At 40.2% G+C, this 14307-nt stretch overlaps 2 protein-coding genes across 2 annotated transcripts in view; both read right to left on the bottom strand.

Annotated features, from left to right (window-relative positions):
- Positions 1-2502, bottom strand: part of si:ch211-113g11.6 (uncharacterized protein LOC559008 homolog) — a 45170-nt gene extending 42668 nt beyond the window's left edge. The window contains exon 1 of the mRNA XM_054621029.1: positions 2424-2502. Within this exon, the coding sequence (XP_054477004.1) occupies positions 2424-2502 (79 nt within the window). The remainder of the gene's footprint in view (positions 1-2423) is intronic.
- Positions 2503-10260: 7758 nt separating this feature from the next.
- Positions 10261-12126, bottom strand: lingo4b (leucine rich repeat and Ig domain containing 4b). The gene has a single exon (XM_054621030.1). The coding sequence runs from the start codon at positions 12124-12126 to the stop codon at positions 10315-10317; it is 1812 nt and encodes a 603-aa protein (XP_054477005.1). The 3' UTR covers positions 10261-10314.
- Between the last annotated feature and the right edge of the window lie 2181 nt (positions 12127-14307).

Raw genomic sequence — 14307 nt, 5'->3', positions numbered from 1 at the left:
CTTTGGCGAAATGTTCTGATATTTAGGATGCAGGCGTAGATGTCAAAGTAGTCGTGGGATGAGCTGTTGTCTCTCTTTCAGTCCTTCACCCCCCCTCCCTGTCTCTACCTTTGCATTTGCCTCCATGATTCTCCTCCTTCTTCTCTTTTATGTCTCAGATTTAGATTCACAGCTTGTGTGTTTGTGATGCTTTGCTTCTCTCTGCATTTTGATATTATTGTCACTCCTTAGCACACATATTCAAAAGGTGTGTGCACATGACGTACAGTGAAGGAAGCCAGACTTTCATTTCCCCTCACCTTATTCATTGTAATGGGATAGTCCCTTAAAGAAGAAAACATCCCCACTTTGAGGACCTTTCTCATATTTTCATACCTGAACAAATATATTTTACAGGAACTCATGAATGTTTAAATAACAACCAAATTTGTTTTTGTTATTATGTTTATTAAAGCTGCAATAATCAATATTTTGTATATTAAGATTGGCTAAAATGTCAGTGTGTAATCTGAATGGGGTCACTCATAATGATGAACCCACAGAGGATTACCTCTCAACTCTGCAGTTCCCCTCAACCAATCATTCAGTCAATCAATCAATCTAATCAATACAAATTATTTGTTTTTCCATGTCTGTGCCTATTTCATATCCTGATGACAGCTTTATTTATATACAGTAAATGACTCTGTACTCAAGTACACCTGTCTAAAAGTAATGCTATCTAATTGAACACAGCTGCAATACATCCAATATACATTAAAAGTGTACAGTGAAGATCTCCTATTGTTGACTGGTTTAGGTGTTGATTCAACTTAATGGTCATTTTGGAGTCTGTTGTTTATGTTGATGCTGAATTGCATTGTATCATACTGAGAGGTGTAATATCCAATTTGTATAAATAAAGGTTAACTAGACTTCTCTAAATCAGTTTCAACAAAACCTGAACAATACAACCGTCATGAGGGTAGAATTTATCGCTATAGTGTGCTTTTAGTTGTTTATTTGGGAGGCATGAATTTAGTCTTCTTCCTACTGAGGTTTAATGCACTTATTGTAATAGCTCTGGGCACAAGGGTCTGCCAAATCAATCATTGTAATGCACCCACAAGCCCCTATGATAAATGAAGCCATCACAGCATGTCTAGCCTTAAACTAAACCCAATTTTAACCTAAATCCATAGACCGTGTTTTAGCCCTGACAAGGTTCCCTGACGGTACAAATGTCCTCATTTGGCACAAACGTGCTAAGTGGGGACCCTCTGCCCTGTGAGGCCCTCGGAGCTGTCCGCGGTGCTGAAACAGCTCCAGCGTCTTCTGGTGCAGCTTTTTGATGGATTTCCTCTTCCTTCTTATCTGCATGCCCTTAATGACAGGCATTCACAGCTCAACCTGCAATTGCACAACAACGAGATTGATTGATATGACTTGCACGTCTGCGGGGAGGGTGGAGATACTGACACAGATAACTGGAGACACACAGCCCCCATCGCTGCTGATTGCTGAATACATTAGAGGAGTGTGTGAGGGGTAGGAAGGCGTGAGTGGAATAGATAACTAGGAACAGACTTGGAATTTTCCATTCTATTCCCTCCCCTCCCTTTTCACCCTGCTCTTCATGTCTGTATATGTGTAAATGTACATAATGCATTAACAGAAACCCTCTCTCCTCTCTGATGCAGTGTGTCCCGCATTGCAGCTCCAGTGTGTCACCCTCCAAAGAGCCATATTTCATGCTGCTGTTTAAAGGAACAGGCGGCCATGTTACTCCAGAAGGTTGATTTTTTTTTTTTTTTTTTTTTTTTTTTTTTGTGCCCCTGGGTTTATTCCGCCTGGAGAGGCTATGGATGGACGGTCGCCAATTAAAGCCTGTGTGCGCCTCACTGACACCACCAGCGACACTGAGCCTGCAGAGCGATGTAATAAACACACAAGTTGTCAAAAAGCACAGAAGACAGAAAAGCCACGAGTTGCACAAATCATATCTAAATCATCCAAATGCACCTTTGTGCCAATGTGCCCAAAATGCAGAGATGGAATGGAAACAAAAGACCGAGCAGGCTGAGAAAACACTCCAGTAACAGTCACACATTTTGGTGATATCTCAATGAGTTTTTACTCCAGATGTTCATCCTGTTATAGACTGTGAACATGCTCTGTCAGTGGGGGGGAGGGCGGTGTTTTAGGACATTAATCCAGAGGACAAAACAACATGTCTTAATGTGGGGAACTGGGAAATAACCACTCACCTCATGACTGAACTGTCCCTCTATTCATCCATTCACTCCTCCATCCATCCCTCCACCCATTCATTGGTCCATTATCCACCATAATTCATATAAAACATGCTTGGTCACTTAGATAAACCAATGCAACAATGAAATGAGTAAAACCGGGCAGAAATACAGAGAAACACAGCTCCCTACCGTGCAGGACAAATTTCAGCCGAGGTGACTTTCCGGAGATCATCGTTGCAAAAAGCGACAGCAGGATGAAAGAATTCATCTTTCCTGGTCTGGGGGGATAAATGTGACTCCACAAAGCCCCTCTTCTTCCTTTCAGTCGCCTTTTCCTTTTGGTTCCTTCCCTGATCTGCTCTGTCCTGGTCCTATCTAGTCCGTCTCCAGTTCAGTTTGGAGAAGTCGGGGTATCAGGCTCCACCTCGGAAACAATCAGCAGATAGAGAAGGTGGGGGGGAGTGTAGCCTTCTCAGCAGCAGGGACAGGGAGGAACAGTGGGATTGCAATACAGTATATTATAATCACAGGATTACACGTCAAGCCTGTTGCTGCTGATTGACAACAACAAAAAACACATTTGGTTGTTATTTATACAATAAGTGCATTAAACCTCAGTAGGAAGAAGACTAAATTCATGCCTCCCAAATAAACAACTAAAAGCACACTAAGCGATAAAACCCTCAATTGTTCAGGTTTTGTTGAAACTGATTTAGAGAAGTCTAGTTAACCTTTATTTATACAAATTTAAACTCAGTATGATACAATGCAATTCAGCATCAACATAAACGACAGACTCCAAAATGACCATTAAGTTGAATCAACAGCTAAACCAGTCAACAATAGGAGATCTTCACTGTACACTTTTAATGTATATTGGATGTATTGCAGCTGTGTTCAATTAGATAGCATTACTTTTAGACAGGTGTACTTGAGTACAGAGTCATTTACTGTATATAAATAAAGCTGTCATCAGGATATGAAATAGGCACAGACATGGAAAAACAAATAATTTGTATTGATTAGATTGATTGATTGACTGAATGATTGGTTGAGGGGAACTGCAGAGTTGAGAGATAATCCTCTGTGGGTTCATCATTATGAGTGACCCCATTCAGATTACACACTGACATTGTAGCCAATCTTAATATACAAAATATTGATTATTGCAGCTTTAATAAACATAATAACAAAAACAAATTTGGTTGTTATTTAAACATTCATGAGTTCCTGTAAAATATATTTGTTCAGGTATGAAAATATGAGAAAGGTCCTCAAAGTGGGGATGTTTTCTTCTTTAAGGGACTATCCCATTACAATGAATAAGGTGAGGGGAAATGAAAGTCTGGCTTCCTTCACTGTACGTCATGTGCACACACCTTTTGAATATGTGTGCTTAGGAGTGACAATAATATCAAAATGCAGAGAGAAGCATGTCACTCATCTTGTTTTTCCTTATACATTATATTACACTGGATCACGTCATTGTTTTTGTCTTCCAGCTGTTTTGATAAATGTCATATTTTCTAAATCTAATGTGATTTTTAACAACATCAACAATTACACATTATCATTATTCATACATTCATACAATTTCAGGAGAGAGGAAGGAAGATTACCTCATGCAGTAGTTTGCATTCAGTGCAGGAATCTTTATCATTATTGTTGTTGTTTATAATGATTGAAGGTAAAAAATATGTGATCCAAATTCAAATAAGCAACTCACCACCCAAATTAAAAACACTTGTTTGAACTCTTTACGCGTCAAGCCTGTTGCTGCTGATTGAAATCATGTCACTCATCTGGTTTTTCCATTATACATCCATGTTACACTGAGGATCACGTCATTGTTTTTGTCTTCCAGCTGTTTTGATAAATGTCATAGTGATTTTTATCAACATCAACAATTACACCTCATTATTCATAATCCCTACTTCCACATGAACATCTGATACACTATTTTATTCTCTCGTCAATTGTGTGTTGTGCACACAAGCCCTCAGCCAAACAGTGATATCGCCTCAGCAACTGCTTCTGTAATGTCTAATCAATATGTGTCAATAGCTCCTGAATGGGAATGAATCAGCAGTGTGGCTCTGCTGCGTGTGCATTTGTGAAAGCTAATTGACTCAAATTTGAAAAAAAATTCACCCACTCTAAACGTTGAATGCCTGTTAGTGGAAGCAACCAAACAGATGTTTCCCATTTCAGGAGGTTGCTGTCTCTGTTAGTCACCATTCACAGCCTCGTCTGAGTCTGAGTGTCTATGAGACGTTTGGGAGCAGAGAGCTTCTCGCAGCGAGAAAAATCAGCTTGAGTACATTTCCTCTATTCAGAACGCACACTATATGTCACACACAGGTGGGTCCTCGGAAACAAACCTGAAAGAATCCACCCACTGGGGGAGTTGGCAATTTACCTTTGAAAATACTTCAAATTCTGTATTCAGAGTTGCCCCTTAAATCAACACCTTTGAGTTCAGTCAGGGATGTAAACCCTCAACCTCTACAGGGATTTAAACTCGGTAAAGTCACTCAAACAAACTCATTACATCACACAGATTTTGCCTCAATCATGCATGTTATAAAAGCTTCAAAAGGAAATGATGTCCCCTTAATAACCTTCATCCTATCAACATATTTAACTAACGAGGACCACTGCTTTGTGTCCATGGGGTCCTCAAGGGTGACAAACACCCATCATAACAAAAAAAAACCTCTCAAAACTTTATCAATGTCATCTGGGAAAGGAACAAAACAGATTTTTTTGTTTAACATATTGTGTAAAACTAAAATATACAAAGCAGTAGAGGAAATCTGTTGTCCGTCTCCTTCAAAACATTCCTCTTTTCTACTCGCCTTGCTGACTGCGTTACCATCGGTCTCATCCTTAATCGTAAAGAAAGCTATATTCCATGTCTGTTTCACACATGACCTCACTCAACAGTGATGTCATTTTGTATGGAGTCATTGTAGTGCTGAGGTACAGGGGTATTTTAACCACTAGATGGCAGCAAAAAGAAGAGTTTCAATCTTTGTTTCATCACTCCAGGCTGATGATTTAACCTCTTAAATCATTACACCAGCAGCGCTCTGTCTCCTTCAGCAGCGTACCGCAACCATTAGCTGTCTTATGGTGACATCACCTGATGTTACAATTTCAGGAGAGAGGAAGGAAGATTACCTCATGCAGTAGTTTGCATTCAGTGCAGGAATCTTTATCATTATTGTTGTTGTTTATAATGATTGAAGGTAAAAAATATGTGATCCAAATTCAAATAAGCAACTCACCACCCAAATTAAAAACACTTGTTTGAACTCTTTATTTGAATGACAGGGCTTTTAATAAAGGGAATATAAATCATCAACTTAATCTAACATTGTTTTCTAATGCTGTTTCATGTTTGTTTACATTAGCAATGTGATAAAAATGAAACATACATTAAGAATAACATTGTAATACATTATACTACTGTAAACACAGAATTACCTTTCTGTGAAGCCAACATGAGGCCTATAACTCATCTAAAAGCTAACAAAATAAGTAAATTATAATTAAAAAGGACAGGAATAGAAATTAACTGAAATGAAAACACAATACATTATGATTGAAAAGAGGTGAACAAGCATAGGTTGCAATTGAAAAGCAGATAACTGAAGGTGTTTTTCTTTTAATGAAGACTTTCCTCTTTTATCCAAACCCAATCAGGCTAAAGGCATCACAAGCTCATCAGTCCTGACTTCTATTTACTCACAAAACACTTAGAGCTAATTGATGCAAATTGGTGAGTGCTGGTTAAATGTAATTAATCCCTTTAAATTCTACGTTTAGCACCACATGCTGGTAACACATCGATGTTACCAGTGGCCTGCAGGATGATACTGAAAGGAGACAACAATTTTATGTTCAACAATATGAATTCTGTAGTTTTGCTAAGATGTTTTTAGTTCAGTTTTTTCTGTATAACAGCGATGAAGTGAGGAAAATCATTTTTTTTTAAAAACACAAATACAAAACACTGATTACTTCATATAGCAGGTAAGACAGAATTCCCTCAGGGCTTTAAAAACAAAAGTTACCATGTCGATAACAAAAACCCTCCAAAGAGGATTAAGACCGTTTGTTGATTTTCTGACCTTTTTCCTCGAGTGACCAAAAGCTCAAAATGACTGCACGTCAGCGCCTCTAAGCTAAAGCTTCAAAAATTCCGGAGAGTGGTATTCACTGTGTTTTATGTCTCAGAAAAAATAGTTAGAAATCTCTTATCTCACTCAAAAAACCTGTTGACTTCGAGAAAAAGGAACCAAAAGTGTAAATATGCCGACTCATTCCTGGGTTTTAGGATTCATTCCTGCAGAACTCTATGTACCAACTTCTCAGGGTCATTTGACAAGAAGCTGCAGAAATATAGACTGAACTGTAGCTGGTTTGTTTTCTTGGTCTTCATATGAAGAAATAAAACTTCAGAGAGAGCTAAAATGCTAATCAGTGTCCTTAGGAAAGACAATGAAGTCCAAATTTCTCCCAATGGTAGCGGTTATGGTTATGGTTAGGTTAAGTCTCGAGGAAATGAATGTAAGTCGATGCAATGTCCTCTAAAGTGATGTAAACACAACTGTGTGTGTGTGTGTGTGTGTGTGTGTGTGTGTGTGTGTGTGTGTGTGTGTGTGTGTGTGTGTGTGTGTGTGTGTGTGTGTGTGTGTGTGTGTGTGTGTGTGTGTGCAGTTACTGACAAGAAATTAACCAAAAAACAATAACTTACCTGTCATGTAACATCCCAATGCACAAAAATAAATATCTACTTCAATAGCCAACACCACGACCAGATGACAATAAACAAAAAATGGCCCCTAACTTCCTGACTGCTACCATGTACATCTCTTAGAACAGAAGTTTAATTCAAATAACCGACCAAATGTCTTATAAACTTCATCATAATTTGTATTCAGCTCAACGCTCAGCTGAGTCCAGCTCAGACTGAAAGGTGAAGCAGGTCTGACAGTGTAGATATAACAACATGCCAGCCTTTCTCTGGGCTACCATGCTGAGGCCTAAATTAACATTGATTTTCTAAACTAGTGGAGGGCATCTAAGAGAAATAAATGTTGTATTTTCATTATTCATCCATCCATTTACTTCTCCAAAGTGCAGCTAGTGTTACATGATCACATGACAAATTAAAAGGTGTTTCTTGTGCAAGCAGGAATGTCTGTCTGAAGCAGCCCTTGAAGCTCCTATATGAGGCTTTTTTTTCAGTTTTTCAAGCCCACTTAAGTCACGGTAAATCAGCTGGAAAGGTTTTTCCTGCTCTCTCTCATCTTTTCAAGGACCTCTCATCACCGCTCATCTCCTCGCTGAAGCCGTGTCGAGGCTACATTCGTCCAGTGCAGGTCAACTCCAGCTGAGACAGAAGCAGATAAAATGACTGTAGAGACAGTGAAGGCTGCAGGAAGAATCAATTGAGACATTTTTGAGACTAGAGTATTGTTACATGTCTTAAGGATGAATAGAGATCAAGATCCAGACTGCACCGACCTCTTATTACACCAAATCAGTTCATGAAAATTGACGTTTTCGGTTGTTAGGAAATAACCCAACTCTCATAATATTTATTAGAGTCAATGATATCAAAAGTGTATGTCTAAATTAGAAACAAAAATGCTAAAGGAAATATGTTTTCCTTTTTTTTTACTTGGTATTCTATTTCCAGCTTTCCAGCACCTCAGCTTTGCCACTCTTGCCGTTAGCTGCTTAATTTAGGTCATGTAATCATTTAGGCCTCAATCACTCTGGATAACAGTGTCAGCCAAATGCCTACAACATGAATGTTAAATGCATCTTGAGTTGTGAAGAAATTCTTGGTCTTTGACGTCAATCCAGAGGAGAACCTTGAAACTATCCTAACAGCAGATGCAAAGAGGCCAGAATATTCCCGGTGGTGTGTAAATGCCAGTCATTGGGGTGGGGGAGGGGCTTATAAACACCACTTTAATCTGCCCCTTTGGCTCTCGGTCCAATGGGAGCAAATAGTTGTATTAAAATAGATAATATGACTACGGCCAAGCTGGTCGCCAGACAGACCTATATAACAGATTGAGACATGCAGAGGTAATCCAAATGGGTTTAAATCTCTGCTCACATACGTGATTATCAGTTCCTTTCTTTCTTTCTTTCTTTTATTATTGTTATTCTGGGCAACTTGCATTAGATGAACAAAGAGATTTAATGTCCACTCCGAGCACTTGCAGGTCTTTAAACTGTACTAATATGAAGCAAGGGGTTATTTATTGGGTAACGTTTGGCTTACCACTTTTAAGGGCAGTATTCTGTTTTAAACAGGGAGTCAGCAGTACACGAAGCAGAGGAGACAGTAAATGTCTAAAGAAATCCATTTGTATTTCAGCAGGGTAGGCTCTGAGAGGAAACAGACGGCCACAACGGTATTCCTCTGCACACATAATCCTTCGTCTCCACAAGAAGACAAGCGTACATTTGTGTGGCTAACTGCCAGATGTAGCTTTGTTGTCTTACAAAAGGGGCGGCAGGGCCACTTTCTGTCTCAAATTGAAACCTAAAGTTCCCACAATGGACTCACAGAGATTAAGTGCTTTGGTTATGCAAGAAAAAAGTCTCCTTCTTTTGCCAATTTCCCAACAATTGAGTCATTTCAGAAGAAGTTCCACTAGGAGATTGGTTTTGAGATGATTGGATCAGTTGTTCTTTCGCCGTCCAAAATAATCTATATGAAACAATTTAAAGCAATCCACACACACACAAGGCAGGTTTATATATAGACATTTAATAAAGTTAAATGAAAAAACTTAGTAGTTATGAACAAGATAGCAAATAAACAAATCTGTCGATGCTGTATGGGTCCTCTTCTCCTGGCAGAATAAAGCATTGCTTTGTGCGTAGTGCATCTACACAGTTACGTTGATACAAGAGTGCAATATTTGAGTGACACTAATCCCCAGAACTAGATGAAGTGATAGAATAAACCCAGCGCACACAAACGCCCTTGACCTAATATTTACAAAATGACAATGATCAGGTGAGCATTCTCTCTGTCGATGGTGAGAATGTTGGCACTGAGGCACATATTCTTTAATGATTTCTGTGGGTAAAAAATAAAAAAAGGGTTTTTCTTTTATATAAAAAGCAGAAATCATAGCATCTTCTGATGGAACAGAGAGTCGTCTGTTGTAATAAGTTGATACAATAAAATGTTAAACGAAGAAAGACAGTGTTCCAATTTGGGGGACAGGATACATTCCTATGTACATTTTGGTATGCTCTCAGTCCCTTTGCAGTGCCACTAATCTATTTAAAGTAAGAAGTGCCCATTGCAGAAAGCACAACACCATTCTCCAATGCAGCATACCTGAAGCATGCTGCAAAGCTCCAGAATTTTACCATAAAGTTGAGGATCAGATATTATTTGGCTAGTCTATTCCATATATTTATTGCAAGTACCAAAAGCTTTTTAGTCACATACACTTACAGCCAATGCTGAATTGGCAGTCTTTGACGTGATCCTCACGTGGGCACAAATAGCAACCCAAGGGTCAAAAGGGCAAATGTTTATATGGCTTTTATTGGCGAGTGAAGATATAGAAGCACACTTGTACAATATGTATGTTTAAACAAGCACCTGATATGTTTTGACAATGCAGAAACCTGTGTCAAACTTCATGTGTTCATACCAAAATCTGTGAACATTTTATATCTTATACTTACATGCTACATAAAAATATTAGACCTGTGCTAAGTAAGCGTTCATTTGCTTATTCAAATTAAAAGTTGCTGAAAATAAATGCACAACAACCATGAGAGAGCTCTGCCTTCAATCTGTTAACATCTTTCTATTCGAAGATCATGAGATATTCATTCGTTAGCAAAGTGAGCTATAACTCCACTCTAAAATCAGAAGAGGGCTTACACAAGCCCAACAAACTGGCTCTCATTTGCCTTCAAAAGGGGCCTTTGAATAAAAGGTCTCTGTCCTTGAGTGTCCAGTGGGGGTCCATGTGCAGAGGAACTCACAGTCAAAGTCGAGGCCCCTTTCACCTCTTCCTTGGCTTTAAATAAGTTTCATGGTGAACCTGCCACCATCGCCTCCTTCCCCTCCACCACCCATTGAAGACCGAGGAACAAAGTCAATAGTTGCTGTGTGCTTGATCTGACCTTTGCTCTGGCTCCAGAAGAACATGAAGACAAAACAGATGGCCACTGAGCTGAGGAAAGACAGGAAGCCCATGGTGGTGGCGATGATCAGGGTCTTTGCGTCAAACGGGTAAGGTTTAGCCATTTGAGCTGAGGAGTTGGCGGCTTGGGAGTTTGAAGGCTCTACCCAGCCCTCCTCTGAGAAGAACGGGATGGTTCGGTTACGAGGGAGCCCCTTAACGTACAAACCGACTGTCAGGCTGTCATTGCCGGCTGCATTGCCTGCCAGGCACTGATATGTGCCACTGTCCTGAACTTGGGCAAAACGCACTTCTAGGGTTCCATTGGGCAGAACTCTTATGCGTCCTGTTGGAGTTACCAAGTTCTTATGGGATGAGATCCAGGTGATGGATGGGAATGGATCGCCATCGGCCTTACAGGAGAAGAGAACAGTAGTGCCCTCCTCTACTCTTGCCTCCTGCGGTCTGCGGTCCATGACACGGGCAGGGCGGCAAGTAAACAGCCTCGGGAGCTCCTTCTCGGAGAAGTCTTTGAATTCACGCTGTCTCACTGCATCGGGGGACGAACAAGTGGGCTGATGTCCATCAAAGTTCAAGCGCAATCGACGACGGACCACCCAAAGAAGCCGGCAGTCACATGCTAGGGGATTCCCATCCAACCGCAACACCTGAAGGTTCCCCACAGAGTGGAAGACGCTCTCCTCCAAAGAAGTGAGCTGATTGGATGTCACATTAAGTATGCGAAAATAGGCCAGTCCCCTAAAGGCCCCCGGCTCTATTCGTAGCAGGTTCCCCCCTGCTAGGTGTAGCTCCTGGAGTCTTAGCAGGTCCCCTAGCAGATTACCCTGGATAACAGCGATGGGGTTGTAGGACAGGTCCAGGTTGCGCAGATACACCAGGTGACGAAGTGCTGAGTAAGGAACAGTACTTATGTTGCAGCTGCTGATGACAAGCGAGGTCAAATTAAGACCAATCAGGCTGTTGCTAGCCACAGTGTCCAATAATGGCCAGTTTGCTATCAGGAGGCTACGCAGCCGGTGCAGTCGTCGGAAAGCGTTGTTAGGCAGCGTAGTAATGGTGAGGCGTAACATGCGAAGACGCGCCAGGCTCTGGAGCTGGGACAACGCCTCGGTAGGAACGGAGGTCAGGTTGCTGCGGTCTATGTTGAGCTCCTGCAGATTCTGCAGACCAAAGAAAGCTCGCTGGGAGATGAAGACCAAGTCATTCTCCTCGGCTTCCAGCGTTTGCAGGTTGACCAGTTCTTTGAATGTATAGTCCAGGAAGACCAGAATCTCATTCTGGCTCAAATCAAGAAGACGCAGACTGGACAGGCCAGAAAACACCCCAACCGGTATGATCTTGAGTCGGTTATTCTTAATCCGGAGCGTCCTGAGATTCTGTAGGCCCTGGAAAGCCTCTATCTCAATCATGGAGATTATGTTATCACTGAAATCTAACTCTTGAAGTTGCAGGAGCCCAGAGAACTGGCGGCGGCCAACAGTCTTAATCTTATTGTGAGACAAATCCAAACGCTTGGCATCACCGGAAAAGCCCTCTGGCACTGAGTTCAAATGTTTGCCAGAGCAGATAACTTCTTTGGCCTCAGGTCGGCACACACAGCGTGGAGGACAGCTTCCTGCAGATGCACCCAGTCCAAACTGAAGCAGGATGCTCCAAGCCCCCCATCGTACCACTGACTCCACAAACATCTTACCCCCAGCCTGAGAAGAGACACACGTATAAAGACATTAGCTCTGGTTTTGGAAATTAATGCAGACATGTTAATGCTTAGTCAAAGAAACATAGTGTATAAATCCAAGCAACATATGTTTGTATTTCATTTTATTTTCCTCATTTAGTGTAAATCTGCGTCTACATATACCTTTTCAGTCTCGGAGTGCAGATTCTCATAACCAGTGGCAGTCAAGTTGGAATCAGACTTGAGTTAAGTCCTCTGTAGATATGTGGATCCGTCAAAAATATGCCCTTCAGAGTGGCCTGGACAGAAGACATGGGGAGAAAAACAAGTCAAAACAAAATGAAAGAAACAAATGGGTTTTTTAGTTCAACAGATTGTGCAAACACAAACCAGAATCCCAAACGCTTGGTTCTAAGGATGGACACAACTGTTCCCCTTCAGTTTAAATTTGTCTACCCCCAACACAGTCTTTTGGTAATTGTAAACTAACAGAAATTAGAAAAAGTCTCCATCTTATTAGCTTGATGCTCCAACTTGTATGTGTTTAGCTAATGGAAAACTATGGTGGCTGAGAAGTGTCGAATGAATGGAAAAGCCACAAAACAAATGCAAAAGCAAAAGCCGAAGTAATGATTGTTTGTGTTGTGGCTTTTCCATTCTTTCAACACTTCTCAGCTGTCATAGAAAAAGAACAAGACGAACCAGATAAATAAATAAAAAACAGCTACAAATACAACGTTCTCAGCAGGCGACCCTGGCCTGCTTTTTAAAGATTCATTTTGTGCCATCTGGTCTCATGGAGACGAGTGACTGAGCTACCAATGTGGATCTTAAGTTAATAAAAGACAAACTGATTCTTATTGTTTTGTTGCCATTTTAGCTTGATATTCATATTAAACTCCTCCACCCCAAAAGTCCTCAGGTGTATGATGAAGAGCCAAATATAGTGACACTATTTCAACAGCTGAGAAAGTCCTGTATTTAATTTCTGGTGCTCCCTCGGTACATTTAACTTCTTGACATTTGATATGACAGCGAACACAACAAAAAGTACACACTGGGTACCAGAGTGTGTCCAGTGTGAAGCAGATGTTGCAGCTGATAAGACCGGCCTACATCTCTGTACAACAGACAACAAAATCCCTACTTAACTGATTATCAAAGAATACATCTCACATTTTACTCTGGACATTTCATCATCCCCCCAAAAAAAGGAAAAGTACCATTAACAATATTTAACATATGTGGTGGAAGTGTCCACATATGATCTGCACTAAAAGATCAAATTAAAAAAAGTCTCTGATAGTGCAGATGAGGCCTCAGTGGGATGAGAGCTTTTCCCCCTGGGCCAAGCATCTGGATTTAGGCATGCCAACTGGAGCCAGATCCAGCAACAGGATGACAGAGTGAAGATTTTCAGAATAAAATTAATTTGTGTTACAAATAATCAAGTACAGCATTTAAACAAGAGTGACGAGTATCACAAAATGTAGACGAAACAGGTTAAGGATGGTAACTTTGTCTACCCTTTATATACTAAAACTATTTTAGTTTGTTTGTCTTTGAAGAGACATCACTACTCTGTTGATCTTCCTGAGGTTTTGTGCTGCCTAAGGATATTTTTATTAGTTTTATTTTCCAAATTAAGAGAATTTGGGTGGATTATGGTGTAAAAGATTGCATAGCTCTTTAAGATAAAGTTGAAATTTGTGATGTAGGGCTGATTACTTGACCTCACTTGTCACCTTATGTTTTTGTCTTTAATTATTTCATGTTTATTTTTGCCCTGTTTTAGAATAAACAACTCCATAAGTTCAACAAATCTATAAGGTTCCTTGGGAGAGTTTCCAAAGATTCCAAAATTAAAAAGAAAATTTGGGAAATGACCATCTAATTGACTTTTGTGTATTTATTACATTGATATAAAGTAAGCCTAATGAAACGGACGGCTCTGCTATTTACTAAAATCGACTGTTCCAAAATATAGTTCAGCTGTTTCAAGGGCGGCTTCAAAAATAAAATAAAATACATAGGTTGTCAGGTATAAAAAAAACATTAACATCATGCTTCTGCCCAAAGCTTCTTGATCCATATATCCATCCATATATTTGATTTTTTCACTTGGGAATTTTGTTTCAAAGTCAGAAGCTTATGTTTCGTAACATTTCTCGAAAAGATGCTCAATCTATTT

Source organism: Anoplopoma fimbria, chromosome 20 (assembly GCF_027596085.1).
Source record: "Anoplopoma fimbria isolate UVic2021 breed Golden Eagle Sablefish chromosome 20, Afim_UVic_2022, whole genome shotgun sequence".
NCBI classification, from domain to species: Eukaryota; Metazoa; Chordata; class Actinopteri; order Perciformes; family Anoplopomatidae; genus Anoplopoma; species Anoplopoma fimbria.
This window is presented reverse-complemented; position numbering and strand designations above follow the sequence as displayed.